We start from the raw sequence: 20615 nt of genomic DNA, 5'->3' as shown, positions 1-20615 counted from the left end.
ATGCACTGTAAGAATGTAGTGGAGGTAGATTCAATATTGGTTTTCAAAAGGGAATTTGATAACTGAAGATGAAAGTTGTGCAGGGCGACAGGGAAAAGAAGAAGAGTGATACTCGGCCGGTTGCTCTTGCAGAGAGTTGGCAAGGTCATGAGAGGCTGAATGGCCTCCTCCTGTGAGTAACCATTCGATAACTACGTCCAAAAACTAATTTAAAAAGGTATTAGATAGCCATTTGATGAGTGTATATAATAACAATATGTATGTGCAGTATAGTAGGATTAGGCAAGGCAGCTCAAGAGAAAAATACCCGCACAGATGTGATGGGTCAAAATGGTCCGTTTGTGTGTTTTCCTATTCTATTATTCTGAGTAAACGACATGCCAAGACAAAATAAAGTGAAACACAAATCAGGTTGATGCCGGTGCACCAACATGTCAGAAATACAAAATCTTTTTAGTTTAGCCTTTTCTATACAGATTATCAAACACAAAGGTCTTGAGGTTCCTCGAGGTATACTGAAATTCACCTTAATTGGTCAACCAGCAAATAAAATTATGGAATTCAGGCAAACTCTTAAATCTAACACAAATTGTGTTTCCACCATCTTTCTCACTGGTTCAGAATACCGGAAACCAGTAAAATAGGCCAAGTCCTCAAAACGAATTACAGTCACAGAGTCATCAGGCATTACAGCACATGAGGCCATTTGACCCATTGAAACCATGCTGGCTCCAATCAGTCCTATTCCCCCACTCTACCTCACAGCCCTGCAAGTTATTTTCCTCAATTGCCAATCAATTTCCATTTAAAATCACTGAGCAGTTCCACTTCCAGTACTCCATTGGCACAGTTCCAGGTCATTGCCACTCTGCGTAGAAAAATTCTTCCTCGTATCCACTCTGTATCTCTTGTCAAAAGCCTTAAATCTGTGTCCTCCTGGTCCTTGTACTGTCAACTGATGAGAACACTTCTACCTTATCTAAACCAAAGTCATTTCTTGTGTACCTCTCCTCTCAACCTCCTTTGCTGGAAGGCGAGCAACCCCAGCTTCTCTAACCCAGTGTTGCAGCCAAATTCCCTCATGCCTGGAACCATTCCAGTAAATCTCCTCTTCACCCTCTCAAGAACTCTCACATCCTTTCTGAAGTGTGGTGACCAGACTGAATACAATACTCTAATTGTGATCTAACCAAAACCTTTTTTTTAGAACGTTTAGCATAATTTCCCTGCTTTTGTACTCAATAAATCTATTTATCAAGTACTCGGTCCCATATGCTTTGACAATTATGCTCTTAATATGTCACACCCTCCTCCAAAGATCTATGCACATGCAGCCCCTGGCCGCTCTGCCCCTGCACACTCTTTAGAACTGCACCATGAAATATATATTACTTCTCCCTATCTCTTGTGCCAATATGCATCACCTCATACTTCTCTATTTAATTCCATCTGCCACTTAAATAAAAGCAAAATACTGAATGTTGGAAATCTGAAATGAAAACAAAGTGCTGTAAACACACAGCAATCGGTGCAGAGAGAAAGAATTAATGTTACGAATCAAATATAACACTTCTTCAGTTCTGAGGGTCCAGTCAGTGAGGGAGGGACCTTCAGCAATTCAATAGTAAAGGAGACTCTTTGGGAGTTCAAACAGTGAGGGAGAGACAACGAGTCAGATCAGTGAGGGAGGGTCTTCAGTCATCCATGAGCATGGCTGCGACCAGGAGGAAATCAGGTGGCTACCAACCAAAGCCCAGACAGTATAGATCACACTGTGCAGAGGTACAACACTGCAAATTTCATTTCTCCAAGTCCCCTGCCGATGGTATCTGCATTATCAACAATGCATTAAATATTTACATCACAATAACACACCATAACATCGATAACTTTTTTTCTAAATGGATTAATTGAATTGTTAGTACAGATAGAAATAAATATAGATGACATGATTGCCATTACAGATATATGGTTGCAAGGTAACCAAGTCTGGGACCTAAATATTCAGGAGTACCTGACATTTCGGAAGGACAGGAAGCTCAGAAAAGCTGGTGGAGTTGCTCTGTTAATTCAAGATGACATTGGTACAATAGAGAGAGATAACCCAAGTTTGAAAGAGTAAGATGTAGAATCAGTTTGGATAGAGACAAGAAATAGGATAGGTAAAAGATCACATGTGAGAGTAGATTATAGGTCCCCTAACAGTAGCCACACTGTGGGACAAAGCAGACAGGAAGAAATAAACAGGGTGTGCAAAAAAGGCACCTCAATAATCATGGGTGACTTCAATCTAAACGTAGATTGGGCGAATCAGATCAGCAAAGATACCCTGGAAAATGAGTTCATAGATATGTATTCAGGACAATTTCTTAGAGTAGTACATTCTGGAGACAACCAAGGAGCAGGCTATTCTAGACTTGGTAATGTGTAATGAGACAGGTTAATCAATAACCTTATGGTGTAAAGGAGCCTCTGGACAATAATGATCATAACATGATAGAATTTTATATCCAGTTTGAAGGGGAGAAGAGTAGGTCTAAATAAAAGTAACTATTGTATAAGAGTACAAAACCAGAGCTGGAAACGAGTTTAAAAGGGGTAGTTGAGATAGTGGCAGACGTTTGAGGAGCTATTTATTAACTCTCAGCAAAGATTTATCGCAGAGAGAAAGTTCTTTGAGAAGGAGGCATCACCCGTGGCTAAAAATGAAGTTTAGGATAGTATCTAATTGAAAAAGAAGCTGTACAAATCTGCAAAGATTAGTGGTAGATAAGATGGATAGATAGAAATGCATTATGTTCTGGTGTTAGCATTTACTTCATTCTGTTATAGTAACTGTATTAAAAGCTGAAATGCTAAAGTCACTTTTGTGATTTGATACAAATTCATTGGTCCAGTCTTGATGGTAATAGAAAGTAAACAAAGGAAAAACAATGTTTCTACCCACATAAGAACTAATAATTCCATACGTTTTGAAGCCTCAAAGCATTTACATTCACTATAAATAATAAGTGCTATATTACAGGATTCCTTGTCACTAAAAACTTTCAGGCCTTTTTCCCTTTGGCCAGTCTCATCCCTGGATGACCCCCAAGTTTTATGTAGGGTAGAATGTGGGAGACCAGTCAGCAGTGCATTAGTTGAGTCTAAGAGATAATAAAGGCATGAATGAGGGTTTCAGCAGCAGATGAGTAGAGATGGGATGAAGTTGATGAAGACATGGGATGAAGACAAGGAAGTATACTATGAAAGGTCTGACACTGGGAAGTTCTGAAGAACAAAGGGACCTGGGCGTGTTTGTCGAAAGATCTCTGAAGGCGGAAAGGCAGGTAAATAGGGTGGTGAAAAAGGCATACGGCACACTCGCCTTTATCAATCGGGGTATAGATTACAAAAGCAGAGAGGTCATGATGGAGTTGTATAGAACTTTGGTGAGGCCACAGCTGGAGTACTATGGTCAGTTCTCGTCGCCCCATTATAGGAAGGACGTGAACGCACTGGAGGATTGCAGAGGAGATTCACCAGGATGCTGCCTGGGATGGAACATTTATGTTATGAAGAGAGTTTGAATAGGTTTGGGTTGTTTTTGTTGGAGCAGAGAAGACTGAGGGGTGACCTGATTGAGGTGTTCAAGATTATGAGGAGCATGGACAGGGTGGATAGGGAGCAGCTGTTCCCCTTAGTTAAAGCATCAGTTACGAGGGGACACAAGGTATAAGCGAGGGGTGGGAGGTTTAGGGGGGATTTGAGGAAAACCTTTTTTACTACAGGCCAGTGAGCCTCACATCTGTAGTGGGTAAGTTGTTGGAAGGTATTTTGAGAGACAGGATCTACAAGCATTTAGAAACGCAAGGGCTTATTAGGGACAGTCAGCATGGCTTCGTCAGTGGAAAATCATGTCTCACAAATTTGATTTGAGTTTTTTGAAGGGGTAACCAAGAAGGTAGATGAGGGCAGTGCAGTTGATGTTGTCTACATGGACTTTAGCAAGGCCTTTGACAAGGTACCGCATGGTAGGTTGTTGCATAAGGTTAAATCTCACGGGATCCTGGGTGAGGTAGCTAAATGGATACAAAATTGGCTTGATGACAGAAGCCAGAGGGTGATTGTAGTCCAGGGCAGGACTTACTCAGTTAATGGTAGGGCGTTGGGGAGAGTTACAGAACAAAGAGATCTAGGGGTACAAGTTCATAGCTCCTTGAAAAGTGCAGTCACAGGTGGACAGAGTGGTGAAGAAGGCATTCGGCATGCTTGGTTTCATTAGTCAGAACATTGAATACAGGAGTTGGGACGTCTTGTTAAAGTTGTACAAGACATTGGTAAGGCCACACTTGGAATACTGTGTACAGTTCTGGTCACCCTATTATAGAAAGGATATTAAACTAGAAAGAGTGCAGAAGAGATTTACTAGGATGCTACCAGGACTTGATGCTTTGAGTTATAAGGAGAGGCTGGATAGACTGGGACTTTTTTCTCTGCAGCGTAGAAGGCTGAGGGGTGATCTTATAGAGGTTTATAATATAATGGGGGCATAGGTCAGCTAGATAGTCAATATCTTTTCCCAAAAGTAGGGGAGTCTAAAACTAGAGGGCATAGGTTTAAGGTGAGAGGGGAGAGATACAAAAGTGTCCAGAGGGGCAATTTTTTCACAGAGGGTAGTGAGTGTCTGGAGCAAGCTGCCAGAGGTGTTAGTAGTAGAGGCGGGTACAATTTTGTCTTTTAAAAAGCATTATACAGTTACATGGGTAAGATGTGTATAGAGGGATATGGGCCAAATGCAGGCAATTGGGACTAGCTTCAGGGTTTAAAAAAGGGCGGCATGGACAAGTTGTGCTGAAGGGCCTGTTTCCATGCTGTAAACCTCTATGACTCAGAGGATGGTGACGGTCTGGAATGCACTGCCTGGGAGGGTGGTGGAGGCGGGATGCCTCACATCCTTTAAAAAGTACCCGGATGAGTACTTGGCACACCATAACATTCAAGGCTATGGGCCAAATGCTGGCAAGTGAGATTAGGTGGACAGGTCAGGGCATTTCATGCGTCAGTGCAGACACGATGGGCTGAAGGGCCTCTTCTGCACTGTAGTATTCTGTGTAGTCGAGTGATGTTATGGAGGTGGGATAGGCGATCTTGGTGAGAGCACAGTTATGAGGTTGAAAGGTCATCTTGGGATCAAATGTGACACCAAGGTTGCATACCTACTGACTTAAACTGACTATTGCCAGGGAGGGGGGGATGGAGTCATTATTAGCTAGAGAAGAGTTTGGAGCAGCAGCACTGAAGACAATGGCTTCAGTCTTCCCAATATTTAATTGGAGGAAATTTCTGCTCATCCAGTAATGAATCTAAATGCTCTAAAAATTAAGCTTTATTTCAAAGATGCATGGGCACAAATAGGTGGCTTTAAAATATTTTTCTAAATTCAGAAGAAATTGACTGATGTGCATTAGTTTTGAAGTCATATTTTTAAAACCTGCTTACTCACAGATGATAGACCAAACAGTGTGAATAAAATGATTTTTTATGATCAGCCCATTTACAGTTGTACTAAGAAAACTGGAGTAGGTTACCACTCAATGAATCAAGGATCATTTTTGCAATGTAAAACATTTTTAAAAATTACATTCTAAAAAGGTGCTTGATTATGCAACTCTCCAAAGACACCAAATTCCCAATCCTAGTCACAATGCACGATGGGGAGACACGTCACATGGGAAGTGATTACTGTTCTCTTAATAGTTTTAAGGAGAAGGCCAGACAACTGGGAACCCACGTCAATAATCTTGCCTGGGGTACCCACAGAACTAAAGAGGAACTATAAATAAAAGGCTAAAGTCAACCAGAAGTATGAAATTTCATACTCCAGAGAGAAACATTCACTTGATTGCATATAATGACCGAGAAACAGATTTAATTTTTTTTATTTTTTTAAAGACAATATTCAAAGAGTTTCTAATTTTTCTGCAATGTCCCTTGAGGCATTGCACTGCCCTGCCCCTCACAAATGCAGACTGTAGATGCCAAAGAAGTTTACAAGTCATCTGCAATTTATAATGGAATCATTTGATGAATTGTCATGCCAGCACAGCATAGTTCTGAACAATGACAATGTTGTTTAGAAAGAATGGCTTTTCCCATCCAAACTCTGTTATTAAGGTGCTGATATACAACTTTGATCACTCCTTCACCTGCTTTCGTCCACTAATCCTGTAATAGTGTTTTAACCACTTCTTAAGGGAACTTAATTCCAAAACAAAGTACTGCGGATGTTGGAAATCTGAAGAAAAAAACTTGTTGGAAATACTCAAGAGGTCAGGCAGCATCTGTGGCAGGAAACAGTTAACATTACAGGCCAATGATCTTTCTTCAGAACAGGTTAGAACAGCAAGGTCATTGACCTGGAATGTTCGCTGTTACGTCTCGTCACAAATGCAGCACAGCCCAACCGGCTGAGTATTTCCAGCGTTTTCTGAATTCCAGTGCTATTTTGGGGTACAGTGAATCAATGTCAATCCAGACCCAAAAGGAAGTAAGTGAAGTACACCACAAAGTGTGATCCTGAGTCATGTAAACCACCCATTTCTGTAAATATCATATTGGTTAATCTCAGAGCTCTTCTTTCTGATTCACAATGCAACAATTCTGTCCTGAAAAGTACACGTTGCGGCAGGGTGGATACAGGATCAGTCTCAATAATGAGCCATCCTGTAAGGCTAGCATATTGCAAGTGACTACTTTAGAGAGATATTGGGAGGGCCTACATCAGCCAGATGCCAGTGGCAGCAACACAGGAGGGATACAGTTACAGCAGGGTGGGGCAAATGAATGTGTGTTTTCATTCCATGCAGCCAAATAGAAAATGCTGGAAAAGTTCAGCAGGTCTGGCAGCATCTTGGGAAATAAACTGGGAAGCTTTCCCAGCATTTTGTGATTTTATTTCACATTTCCAGCATCCTCAGTATTTTTCTGGTACAAAATTATGAACAGAAAATGCTGGAAAAACTCAGCAGATGCTGGAAATTTGAAATAAAAACAGAAAATGCTGAAAAACTCCCCCAGTAGGGTGGGACATTGGTTAGCACTGCTGCCTCCCAGCGCCAGGGACCCAGGTTCGGTTCCTGGCTTGGGTTACTGTCTGTGCGGAGTCTGCACGTTCGCGCCATGTCTGCGTGGGTTTCCTCCGGGTGCTCCCACGCTCCGAAAGATGTGCTAGTCAGGTGCATTGACCATGCTAAATTCTCCCTCAGTGTACCCGAGCAAGCACCGGAGTGTGGCGACTAGGGGATTTTCACAGTAACTTCATTATGGTGTTAATGTAAGCCTGCTTGTGACACCAATAAATAAACTTAAACAGTTCATCTCCACAGATGCTGCCAGACCTGCTGAGTTTTTACAGCATTTTCTATTCACAATATTGCACGAGAAAAATATTGTGAATGCTGCGGAAATCTGAAATAAAAATAGAAAATGCTGGAAAAGCACTCCATGTTGATCTTCATAGATACTGCCAGGCCTGTTAAGTTTTTCCAGCATTTTCTGTTCACAACTTTTATTTCAGATTTCCAGTGCCCAAAGAATTTTGCTGGTACAAAATTGTGATTGGGGGGGGGGGGGGGTAAGATGTATACTAAGAAGCTGTTTTTTTTAACAAAAGGACATTTAAATCAATTAAATCCTGTCCGCTAAAACTCTCACCAACTTTTACAGATGCACCATAGAAAGCATTCTTTCTGGTTATATCACGGCTTGGTCTGGCTCCTGCTCTGTCCAAGACTGCAAGAATCTTCAAAGGGTCGTGAACAAAGCCCAGTCCATCACGCTGACCAGCCTCCCACCCATTAATTCTGTCTACATTTCCCACTGCCTTGGAAAAGCAGCCAGCATAAATCAAGGACCCCACACACCCCAGACATCCTCTCTTCCACCTTCTTCTGTCAGGAAAAAGATACAAAAGTCTGAGGTCACATACCAATCGACTCAAGAACAGCTTCTTCCCTGCTGACGTCATGCTGGCGTGACCTGCATTTTTAAAAAAATCTCCAACAGACTTTTGAATGGACTTTGATTTGATTTATTATTGTCACATGAATTAACAGTGAAAAGCATTGTTTCTTGTGCACTATACAGACAAAGCATACCGTTCATAGAGAAGGAAAGGGGTGAGTGCAGAATGTAGTGTTCAGTCATAGCTAGGGTGCAGAGAAAGATCAACTTAATGCAAGGTAGGTCCATTCAAAAGTCTGACAGCAGCAGGGAAGAAGCTGTTCTTGAGTCGGTTGGGTACGTAACCTCGAACTTTTGGGTGCATCGGCCGTGCTAAATTCTCCCTCAGCGTACCCGAACAGGCACCGGAGTGTGGCGACTCAGACCTACCTCGTATTAAGTTGATCTTTCTCTACACCCTAGCTGTGACTGTAACGCTACATTCTGCATCCACTCCTTTCATTCTCTATGAACGGTATGCTCGGTCTGTGTAGCGCGCAAGAAACAATACTTTTCATTGTATAGTAATACATGTAACAATAATAAATCAAACGCAATCCAATCAAATATAATGCAGTGAGGTTCCAGTGGAGAAGCAACCATCAGCTGATTCCCTCACCCTGATGTAAATAGACTGGGGGCTCAACCTAATCTGATAGCTCTCAAGCCCCGCCCCATTGTCAGCCCAGCTCGCATGGCGATTGGCCACCCGAACACCCGCCTTGCCCGACGGGGATTCCCCATTGGCGGATGCTCCCGTCAATCACGCACCGGGAATCAAGCTTGATTGACCCGGCGACAGGAGCGGCCTCTTCTTCCCCCACCCCCTCCGAGCCCCACTTTTAAAAAAAAAGACTTTCTCCGAAAAAGATAACGCGGCCCCAAAGGGAGTGTTTATTCCGATGCTTTACGGCTGTTAAATCCTCCCGGGGGGGGGTTGCTTGGATTTACCTTGCTTTCCGATCCCGTTTATGGAGCTGCTTCGACTTTTCTTCAGATACATTAGCGCAGGTGGCTGCTGAGCCGGAGACGCATTTTAAACATCGCTGTGTGGGGCTTGTTGTGGTGGCAGAGTCGGCCTCATGCTGTGTTGTGTTGTGTGTGTGTGTAGGGCCGGGCAAGCCGGGCCAGGCCAGGCCGCCGCCGCTCTGAGGTAAAGCTGTCGAGGGGGGAGGGGAGGGGGCGGTGTCGGTTGGAGATTTTTTTTCAAACCGCAGGGTGCGCGAGCGCAGCGCGCGTGGCGTCACCACAGCGCGCGACGTCACGCCCGCCGCCTCCATGGCGACCGCCTGGTTGTGACGTCACGCCGTTCAAGGCCGCGACGCCCGCACCCTCTGCGCAGGCGCGCCTCTCACCATGTCTCGGTGGTAGTAACTCTGACCTTTGAACTGCCACCCCACCTCCCACAGTCAGAACTGAATTATTGTATTGGAATGCGGTGTAAAGTTATGGTTCGAGTCCATGCTTTTTCCCAGATCAGAAGTGACGATCACGAGGGGTCACGGGCTCAAGGTGAGAGGGGCGAAGTATAACTCAGATATCAGAGGGATGTTTTTCACACAGAGGGTGGTGGGGGCCTGGAATGCGCTGCCAAGTAGGGTGGTGGAGGCAGGCACGCTGACATCGTTTAAGACTTACCTGGATAGTCACATGAGCAGCCTGGGAATGGAGGGATACAAACGATTGGTCTAGTTGGACCAAGGAGCGGCGCAGGCTTGGAGGGCCGAAGGGCCTGTTTCCTGTGCTGTACTGTTCTTTGATAGGCATGTGCCTGCCTGCCTTGGGACGGTCATGCTTACTAAAATATAACGTTTAACTTTATTTATTAGTGTCATGAGTAGGCTTACATTAACACTGCAGTGAAGTTACTGTGAAAATCCCCCTAGTCGCCACACTCCGGCACCTGTTCAGGTACACCTGAGGGGGAATTTAGCATGGCCAATGCACCCGACCAGCACATCTTTCGGATTGTGGGAGGAAACTGGAGCACCCGGAGGAACTCACCCAGACACTAGGAGAACGTGCAGATTCTGCGCCAACAGTGACCCCCAAGCCAGGAATCAAACCCGGGTCCCTGGCACAGTGAGGCAGCAGCGCTAACCACTGTGCCACCATGGCGCCCCAGTCACATTGAATTGATTTATTATTGTCACAGGTATTGGGATACAGTGAAAATAGTCAGATTGACTTATTATTAATTTATTATTATGGGCAGAATTGTAGCACAGTGGTTAGACTGCTGCCCTCACAGTGCCAGGGACCATAAGACTCGGCCCATCGAGTCTGCTCCACCATTCAATCATGGCTGATATTTTTCTTAGCCCCATTCTCCTGCCTTTTCCCCATTAACCCCTGATCAATCAAGAACCTATCTATCTCTGTCTTAAAGACACTCAATGACCTGCCCTACACAGCCTTCTGCGGCAAAGAGTTTCACAGATTCACCACTCTGTGGCTGAAGAAATTCCTCCTCATCTCTGTTTTAAAGGATCGTCCCTTTAGCCTGAGGTTGTGCCCTCTAGTTCTAGTTTTTCCTACCAGCGGAAACATCCTCTCCACATCCACTCTATCCAGGCCTCGCAGTATCCTGTAAGTTTCAATAAGATCCCCCCTCATCCTTCTAAACTCCAAAGAGTACAGACGCAGTGTCCTCAACCATTCTTCATACGACAAGCTCTTCATTCCGGGGATCCGGGTTCGATTCCGGCCTCCGGTCATTTACTGTGTGGAGTTTGCACTTAGGGGGATCAACAGCGTCAATACATGGGGTTATGGAGAAAGGTCCTGGGTGAGATTGTTGTCAGTCCAGGCTAGATGGGCCAAATGGCCTCCTTCTGTACCATAGAGATTCTATGATTGTCACACATATTGGGATACAGTGAAAACAGATTGAATTTTATTTAATGTCACGTGTATTGGGATATAGTGAAAAGTTATGGTACAAGACCCGCCTCGTGGCGAGTGGAGGGGGAGGGGGAGGGGGGGGGGAGGGGGAGGGGGGGGGGGGTTGGGTTCATGCTTTCTAGAATATAATTCTTACTTTTAGGAATTAAAAGTTTCAACTGTAGAAAAGTGGGGTAAATGCAATTAGAACATTAATTAGCATCCAGTTCTGGATGCCACCCTTTAGACAGGATGTGAAGGCATTAGAGAGAGAGAGAGCGTGCCGAAAGGCTTGACGAGAATGGTTTCAGGAATGAGGAACTTCAGTTATGGGGATAAGATCAGAAAAGCTAAGATAGTTTTCCTTGTGGAAGAGAAGATTGAATGGAGATTTGAGAGAAGTGTTCAAAATCCTGAGCTGTCTGGATGGATAATTTCACCGTTCGCACTCGTTAAAGAATTTAAAGTAATTAGTAAAAGAGGCAAAAACTAGTTGAGAAAAAAACTTTTCACAAAGCGAGTAGTTAAGGTCTGGAATGCAGTACCTGAGAGTGGCATTCAAAAGGCAATTAGACTGTTATTTGAAAAGGGAGAAGGTGAGAAATTAGCATTAAATGAGTTGCTGATACCGGTGCAGACACAATGGACCGAATGTCCACCTTCTGTGCTGTATCAATTCTGTGAAAACAAGCTTGGAGTCTATTACACTTGAAAGGTTGGAGCCATGTTAACTGAAGAGGTTAACAACATGTGGAGAAACTTAAAACAGTGCAAGATCTATATGTCAGCCTTTTAGTGGAGACTGTCACTGTCGCTGGGTCAAAATCCTGGAACTCCCTAATGACACTGTGGGTGTACCTACACCTCAGGGATTGCAGTGGTTCAAGAAGGCAGCTCACCACCACCTTCTAAAGGGCAATTAGAGATGGGCAATAAATACTGGTCTAGCCAGCAATGTCCACATCCCATAAATAAATTTTTTAAAATGCAGTCAGTCAGGACAGTCTACAGAAACAGGCTTTTAGAGCTGAATTTGTTTAAAAACACTGAGTAAACCCTGGAGGGTTTACCTACATAACAATTAGGAAAAGTCCGTCTGAGGATATCCAAGAGTTAGCATGATGTTATTCCACGCATTCTTCACAAGTTGGCCAAGAGTGGTAGCTACTTTCCCGTGTGTGCCTCAAGAGAAAGATTGTCTGTCACCGCATGTTGTGGGGTACCCGAGGTGATGGGTACCGCCCAAACCTCAGACAATACATGACCCGCGAGTCAGGTATTTCTGTATAAAGACGTAACTTTATTTAAACCAGCAGCTGCCAGGAGTTCATCAAAGGGTTAAGTAGGTCTGACATAGAGCAGCAAAACTTCTCAGATGAATCCAACATATACGATCAAAAACAGATCAATTATAGTTTTTTTCTTATCATTCCTGTCTTTCAATAGCTGTAAATCAATCATCTTCAGGATACACAAAACAACAATAATACATGTCAAATACTTTACCCAATCAAATTCCACCCCGCAGCATAATGATATTTTATTAGTCCATGAAATCCGGAAGCTGACTACTGTCTTGGCTGACCCCACACCCTGGTTGCCCAGTAGCCTAAGAAGCTCAGCCCCTCTCGAGTTCAAATGAACGTTCTCACGGGTTCCCTTAAAGGACACTGTCTAACCAGACTAACTCATGACACCATGTCCGGGCACCAGTATGTCTCGTCCAGACAGTGAATAAACACTATTCATAAAATATGATTAAGTGTTCTAAATGTTCTCCCATCTGAAACTTTACTGATAAAACATGCATATTTCCAAGGCCCAAATATTCTCTTGAAATATGGCTTTGCCCTAATGACTTTTATAATGATGCCTTGCGGTAAAATGCTTTTTGACTAAAGCGAACAACGTAATGCCTTCAAAATATCAGCATTGTGTTTTACAATCATAGTCACTTGTTTGAATCGATTACTGCATCTCATATATGTAAATTGTTTCTCATTCGCTCAAACGTATTATTTAACTGAATGCTGCTTGTTTTGTCAGTGCCTTAGTGTCTACTGGTTTTAAAAATCTTACCACCCATTAGGGGTTCCACTTACACCACGGATCTACATATCCAATAAAACCCTTTCCTAATTTTAAAAAACCCTTTCAAGCTTCTTTTTTTAAAGTCATAACCTGTTCAATCTTTGCGGATTAGTATAATATCTCAGTTCCGGTCTCCTCATCGACTGTTTCTTATGGTTTTTCCAAAGAAGCAACAGCAAGGGACAGGTCCCTGGCTAAAGGATTTGACTGTGTACATGAACAGAGATTAAGTTATTTGTCATACGTTGCTAATAGTAACACTTGGCAGTCGTGTTTTGGCATGAACACCTGACAGTTGGTTCACGCTTGGCATTGTTAATGGATAAAAGCTGAACGGTCTCACCTTTCCCACTGAATGATACAACAGCTTGCATTTATATAGCACCATCAACATGGAAAAACATCCCAAGGCACCCCATAAGTGCATGTGTTGACCTATATTTTGTGCTCAACTCTCAGATATGGGGCATTTAACTGAGGCAGGAATGCCGCTGATTTTGCCACACCTGACACTTCCTTATATCAGGGATGTAGGAATTAGGAGCAGAAGTAGGCAAATTCAGCCCCTTGAGTCTGCTCCGCTATTGAATCAGATCATGAAATCCACCTCCCCACCTGTTCCCCATATCCCTCTTTTTTATAAAAGATGAGAAATATGTCTATCTCGTTCTTGAAACCATTCAATGATTCAGACTCCACCGTGCTATGGGGCAGCGAGTTCCACAAATTCACCACCCTCTGCGAGTAGTAGTTCCTTGCCCCTCTCAGTTTTAAATCTACCACCTCTCAAGCTGTACTTGTGACCTCTCGTTCTAGATTACCACATAAGAGGAAACATTTGGTCGACATTTACTTTATCAATCCCTCTTAAAATTTTATATACCTCGATCAGATCCCCTCTCAACCTTCTAAACTCCAGCAAGTCCGAGCCCAAACTGTTTAATCTCTCCTTATACGTCAACCCCTTCATCCTCGGAATCAGTCCTTAATTTATCTTTCACCAGTTTCAACTTGCCACTATAGTTCTATTGCAGTAGTCTTCCTTATTCTATTAATATTTTTCTATACTCTTAATAATCTTGCACACCAAAAAAGATAATCTCTCCAATGGTCTCATCTCTATAAGCTTATAAAGTTTATTTATTAGTGTCACAAGTAGACTTACATTAACGCTGCAATGAAGCTACTGTGAAAATCCCCTAGTCGCCACACTCCGGCGCCGGTTCGGGTACACTGAGGGAGAATTTAGCATGGCCAATGCACCTAATCAGCACGTCTTTTGGATTGTGGGAGGAAACCGGAGAACCCAGAGAAATCCACGCAGACAGGGGGAGAATGTGCAGACTCCGCATGGATGGTGACCCAACCTGGGAATCGAACCCGGGTCCCTGACGCTGTGAGGCAGCAGTGCTAACCACTGTGCCACCATGTCTCTCAGCTGGAGACCAAGTTCCTTTATCCTTTCCTCAACTCAAATGCTCCTATTATAAAGGGTAAATCTTTGTCGATATGCTCTGCCTCAGACCCTTATTTCTTGATCGGGACCAGCAACCACCAAATTAACCCATCCCTTTTGTGATATTTTTCTTACTGTGTCCACCCCAGTCCAATGCCGGCATCTCCACATCATTTTCTGATCAATCTATTGATTGCCTCACTATAGCTACAAATCTCTAGTCTCATTTCAGAAATGCCTAATTTTTATACATCCTTTTCAGTCATTTTCTTGCTTGCTTGAACCCAATCCCACTAAACTGCTCACCAAATTTTCATCCAGGCGCATTATGAAATGGTACTTTAACCGGTTCACTTCCTCAGTTAATGCTCCACTCTCAAAACACCATCTTAAGCCTCCCTCTTCAAAGAGATCTTTGAGCTCTCTGTCCTTGAAAATTGTTGCTCCATCTGTAAACTCCTATTACTCTCCAAAGTTCTTGAAGATGTTGCTATCCCCCACATCCATACGCATATTTCCTGCAACTCCATGATTGAGTTTCTCTTCTGCTATTCCAACAATACAGTCCTAACCAATGTTACAAACTGCACCCTATGTAACTGAGATCTCATTGCATTATCCTTCCTTGTACTCCTCCTCTCTGCAGCCTTTAGCCACAGTTGACCTCACTGTTCTCCAATGCCTCCTGTTTCTTGCCCAGCTGAATGGGACTACCCTCACTTGGTTCTGTTCTTCCCTTTTGGGTCAGTGAGAATACTTACAGCAGTGACTTCTGTTCTCACCTGTACACAGCTACCTCTGAAGCCACATTGGAATCTATCTTTTCCACAATTCCACCACACCCACTCCCCCAACCTCTGGTGCTCCTTGGTGACATGGGATCAGCCAACTCCCATCACCCATCCCAACCTCTTCCACTACCCATGTCTTGGAGAGACAATTTCTTCCTGTGAAGCACTGGGAGCAGCAGACATCATGTGCAAACTCTAACCTAGCCATTGATCCCATCCTCCTGCCTCAAACAGAACAAGATGCTGTTTGCAAACCATCTCATCCATCACGAAAATCAGTTATGTACACAGACTATCTTTGCACCTCCAGAGTCAACTATTCCAGTGCTCTCTCACCCATTTATATCCTTGCCAACCTACATTTGCTCTCAGTCCCCAATATGCCAATTTCAAATGCTCAACCCAGTGTTTAATCGCTTCATAGCCCCATCGCTCCTGCTTTACAACCCACTTTCTATAAAATTCTTGTTCCTATTCTCCTTTGCCTTGGCCAACCAATGACCATTGTGCTTTCAACTGTCTAGGCCCCGCTCTATGAAATTCCTTTGCTAAACCTCTCCGCTTCTTAACCTTCTACTGCTTTGAGATGCTCTTTAAGATCCGCTCCTATCACCAAGCTATGTTACCACTCCTACTATATTTTACTCATGAATTATTTTTCTGCTTATGCATCTGAAATGCAGGTTGGTGGCATTCATAACTCCACAAGTAATTTATTTGCAACAGATTATTTATTCATGAAGACTCAAGCTACATTGTTTGATTCTGCATTTGCTGATCCTTGTTGCTCTGGAAACACCGAAAGTTGGTTGCATTCAAAACAATCTTCAAAAAAAAAACTTTTTCATTATTCCTAGTGACATGAAAAATACTGTTGGCAATGAGTTATCTCTGCAATAACTTATTTGGCAATACTTTGCCATGGCGTCTTTATTATGCTGGCAATATTACCGATGACAGCTGAGCTGTCTAAATAAACATTTCATTGGGACATTACTATTTGCCAATGACTGCACTATTTTCCTAGGGGCCTGTGCAAGAATCAAGTCAGGAAAATATATTTACTTGTTTCCCAATGTTGTGTTTAAAGTGCAGCTCATTGTATAATGAAGCCCAGATCTACCTACACCAGACTCCGAAAATGTGATTCCTCCACAACCTCAAAGGACCTGAAGTCAAAGGTTCCATGATTAGACCATGATCCCCATTTAGACTTGGTTAGGCAGGTGTCCATCATGCGCAGAAATTCACTGTTGGTTAAATGTCTCCATCCATGGACTTCTCAGTAATTTGGCTTGAAGCATTTGTTTGCCTTATATGGGCTGCGTATTCTCTCTTTAGGGATGCACCCCAGGGGAAAAGTTAGGTGCAGATTGGCAACTGTCAAGGCTTAGGCACCTCAGGGATGTTGCCAAAGTAGGACCGGTTAAAATAAAATAGGATACAGTACAAGTTTCACCAGTTAGAACCATCCCATCAATTAGGTCATATGGTCAAACCTAGCATCTAATGTTGTATGCTGCCCCTAGCAGCACAAATGCTGTCTCAGTGCTGCACTGTTTCACGTATAGTCTTTCACATGCAACATGAAACAAACGCCTTAGCTGCCCTCAAGTGGAAAGAACTCATGCACTGTTTTGAAGTAGAGTGAGGGGATTAGTCCTAGATTAATTTTAAGTTTATTTATTAGTGTCACAAGTTGGCTGACATCAACACTGCAATAAAGTTACTGTGAAAATCTCCTAGTCGCTACACTCTGGCGTCTGTTCGGGTGCACAGCCAATCCACCTAACCAGCACGTCTTTCAGACTTTGGGAGGAAACCGGGGCACTCGGAGGAAACCCACACAGACACAGGGAGAATGTGCAGACTCCGCAAGCCGGGAATCGAACCCGGATCCCTGGCGCTGTGAGGCAGCAGTGCTAACCACTGTGCCACCCAAATAATCTGTTTCTAAAAACTGTCAGAGCCATTATCAGTGGCACTGAGAGGTCAAATCGTGTGGGTGGCCGTGGTGCAGGGGAGTAGAAAATACAAAAAGGGGGGGAAAATTCCTTCTTCATTCTATGAACTAAAACTTGACCATAACTGGATTTTGGAAGGAAGGCGCCTAAGGAAGGACATGGAGTTTGAGCAAAGTGATCACCAACAGGCAAACCTGTTTCACTCTGAAATGCGGAGGTTCTGATTCACGTGGCTTGAAGCAGTTTCCTACTCATCCGTTTCTAGAGAGAACTGTTGAAACCACAAGCAAAGCACATGGAGAAATCCAAAATGCATCCTCCCTCTCCATAAAAATAATTCTGCCCCAGATGTTTGAGTTTATTAGCATATAAATAATTGATAAGGAGACCCAGAACAGTTTCTCTATGAAGACTTTTGCAGACAACTTTCGTCTAGTGCAATAAAAGTTAAAGTTTATTTATTATTGTGCCAATATTTACTGCTCACCCAATACCCAAAAACAATTTGTCATCATTTGTTGCTTTTGAGAGCTTACATAGACATAGAAAATAGGGACAGGAGGAGGCCATTCAGCCCTTTGAGCCAGCTCCGCCATTCATTATGTTCATGGCTCATCATCCAACTCAAAAGTCTGACCCTGCCTTCCCCCATTTCCTTGGATCCCTTTAGCCCCAAGTCTTGAAAAAATACAATGTTTTGGCCTCAACTACTGCCATGTCTCCCACATTACAACACTGACTGCACTCCATTGCGTGTAAAGCACTTTGGGACATCCTAAAGTTGGGTAAGTCACTACTAAATACAAGCCTTTGTTTTCTTTTTCGTTCAGCTGCACAAAAATGCAAGAATGACCACAGGGTTAAGCAGTCCTCAGTTTTGATCCTGCCTTTAACCCAGGGCAAAGAGAAACATAAGTAAATAACTATTTCAGAAGAAACAATGGCAATGTGGGAGGGATGTGCTGGCCTGAGCACCCAATCCCCTCCTTTGTTGTGGCCTAATTTCTTTTATCATCTTGTTACAGAGCAAATAGTCAAAACACCAATTTCCTGAATATGGCATTTCAAACTGAGTGACTCAGCGAAACAAGCATTAGGAGTAAGACATGAATGCTTAGGGTAGATCCTGGGCTTCGCTACAGCTTGTCACAAACCTGCCTCCCAAATTTCTTGGATGGGGTCATGGGGAAGAGAGGAAGAAAAATACATTGGGAGATGCCAGCTGGCAAAGTGTTGGAACAACCTCCTGATTTGCAATTTCTATAATCCTCTTGGAGCAGTGTTTTCCCTAATACCCTTTGGAAGCCCATTGCACTTGCTTCAACTCTACAATTGGAGCCATCTACTTTTTTCTCCATTATCACCTCTAATGGTCATGTGATAAATATTCCATGTTTTAATAATTGAAAAATAACTCTTACAACTTTGTTCTTCACAATGCCCCAGGTTACAATCCAACAACCAATGAAAGCAACCAATATATTTTAATTTTATACCACTCCCTTCAGTTTGTTAGTTGAAATGCATCCAATATTTTGAGCCATCTTCACAATTATAACCTCAAATTAGAGTGTTATTCTAATGTATTATTCCCTGTACCCTTCCATGGCTCCAATATCCATCATAAATGGCCATTGGGTGCCCAGAACCACATACAATATTCCCAACTATTGGTTAGGTGTGTTACACAAATTCAACAGAAGTGAATTTGATATTTTCCATTTAAAGCCCTAAACTTTATTTGCCCTTTCTTCCTATACTCTCACCTTTAAACGTCTATACACCTGAATTTCTGGTTCTGTTTAACTTAGATTATAACTTGAAAATTGCTGAAAAGAGATACAGCACCAGGGATTTCAGGAGTTTGCATGAGTTTCCTCTGGGTGCTCCAGTTTCCTCCCACAGTCCAAAGATTTGCAGGTTAGGTGGATTGGCCATAGAACAAAGAAAAGTACAGCACAGGAATAGGATCTTCAGCCCGCCAAACCTGTGCTGATCATGATGCCCTAAATAAACTAAAAAACCTTCTGCCCTTACTCGGTCCATATCCCTCTATTCCCTATTCATGCACCCATCCAGATGCCTCTTAAATGTTGCTAATGTGCCTGCTTCCACCACCTCCTCTGGCAGCGCGTTCCAGGCACCCACCACTTTCTGCGTGAAGAACTTCCCCTGCACATCTCCCTTAAAGCTTTCCCTTGAATGTGTATCTCCTTGTAATTGACATTTCCACCGTTGGAAAAAGCCTCTGACTATCCACCCTGTCCATGCCTCAGAATTTTGTAGACCTCTATCAGGTCTCCCCTCAGCCTCCGTCTTTCCAGTGAAAACAATCCTAGTTTATTCAATCTCTCCTCATAGCCAACACCCTCAAGACCTGGCAACATCCTGTTGAACTTTCTTTGCACTCTCTCCAAAGATTCCACGTTCTTCAGGTAATGGTGACCAGAACTGCATGCAATATCCAAATGTGGCCCAACCAATGTTTTATATACTGCAACATTATTTCCCAACTCCTGTACTCTTAATTGCCCCTTAGTGTCCCAAGATGCATTGGTTAGGGGGATTAGCAGGGTAAATGTGTGGGGTTACAGGAATAGGGCCGGGATAAAATGCACAGAGTTGGCGCAGACTCGATGGGTCAAATGACCTCCTTCTGCACTATAGGGATTCTAGGATTCTACACTGCCAAAGCTTTTCATCATGCACTCATCAGGACAAATGCAAGAATGCCAAATTTCAAACAATGGTAATTTGTACGACAGGAGAGAAAGGTGCCGATTGGCTATTGCCTGTAATTTCCTGTTACTTCATCTCAAAATACACTGCTATTCATTATAACTTCCTCTGTTATTTCATCCCAAAGTGCACTTCTACGAAATGTATCTGACACCTGTGCAGGACTGTGGACAGAGCAGGAATGTAGAACTAATTGGTTAGTCCTTTCAATGACATGTAGAGATGAGACAAATGACAAACTTTCTTAAGTTTTCCATGACCATCAATATCAGCAAACTTCAATTTCATATCTATCTTTCTGAAAATATATGTATCCACAACACCCAATTTTCAACACATTTCCTTTATTAATTAACAAATTTCCTTTGATTGTCACACCCCTTTTGAATGACCAGGGCCGATTCTCCCAGCCCGCTGTGCTGCTTTAGCTCTTAGACGGAGACTCAAGTGGAGGCCATTTAGCGGGCTCCCTGCTGGGCGCCACAGCGAGTCTCCGGGCACCAGATTTCCGGCATGGAGCTGCATAAATTATTTAAATGGTGATTTACATCTAATAAGGACTGAAGTCTCTGGGCCCGCTAGCATCTCTCCCCTCCTCCAGGAGTGTTTACTCCAGTGGGGTTTACAATAGCTCCCCACCTGCTAGAGTGCAGGGGGCCCCCAGGAGGTCGAGGATAAGGGGGGTTGCCCCCTGGACATTGCCAGCGT

The 20615-nt window shown here is 43.3% G+C and overlaps 1 protein-coding gene across 1 annotated transcript in view; it reads right to left on the bottom strand.

Moving 5' to 3' along the window:
- tbc1d20 (TBC1 domain family, member 20) overlaps positions 1–9198 on the bottom strand; it is a 38737-nt gene extending 29539 nt beyond the window's left edge. Inside the window, exon 1 of the mRNA XM_078236864.1 lies at positions 8935–9198. Coding sequence (XP_078092990.1) covers positions 8935–8986 — 52 coding nt within the window. The 5' untranslated portion in view covers positions 8987–9198. The remainder of the gene's footprint in view (positions 1–8934) is intronic.
- Between the last annotated feature and the right edge of the window lie 11417 nt (positions 9199–20615).

Source organism: Mustelus asterias, chromosome 20 (assembly GCF_964213995.1).
Source record: "Mustelus asterias chromosome 20, sMusAst1.hap1.1, whole genome shotgun sequence".
Lineage (NCBI taxonomy): Eukaryota > Metazoa > Chordata > Chondrichthyes > Carcharhiniformes > Triakidae > Mustelus > Mustelus asterias.
This window is presented reverse-complemented; position numbering and strand designations above follow the sequence as displayed.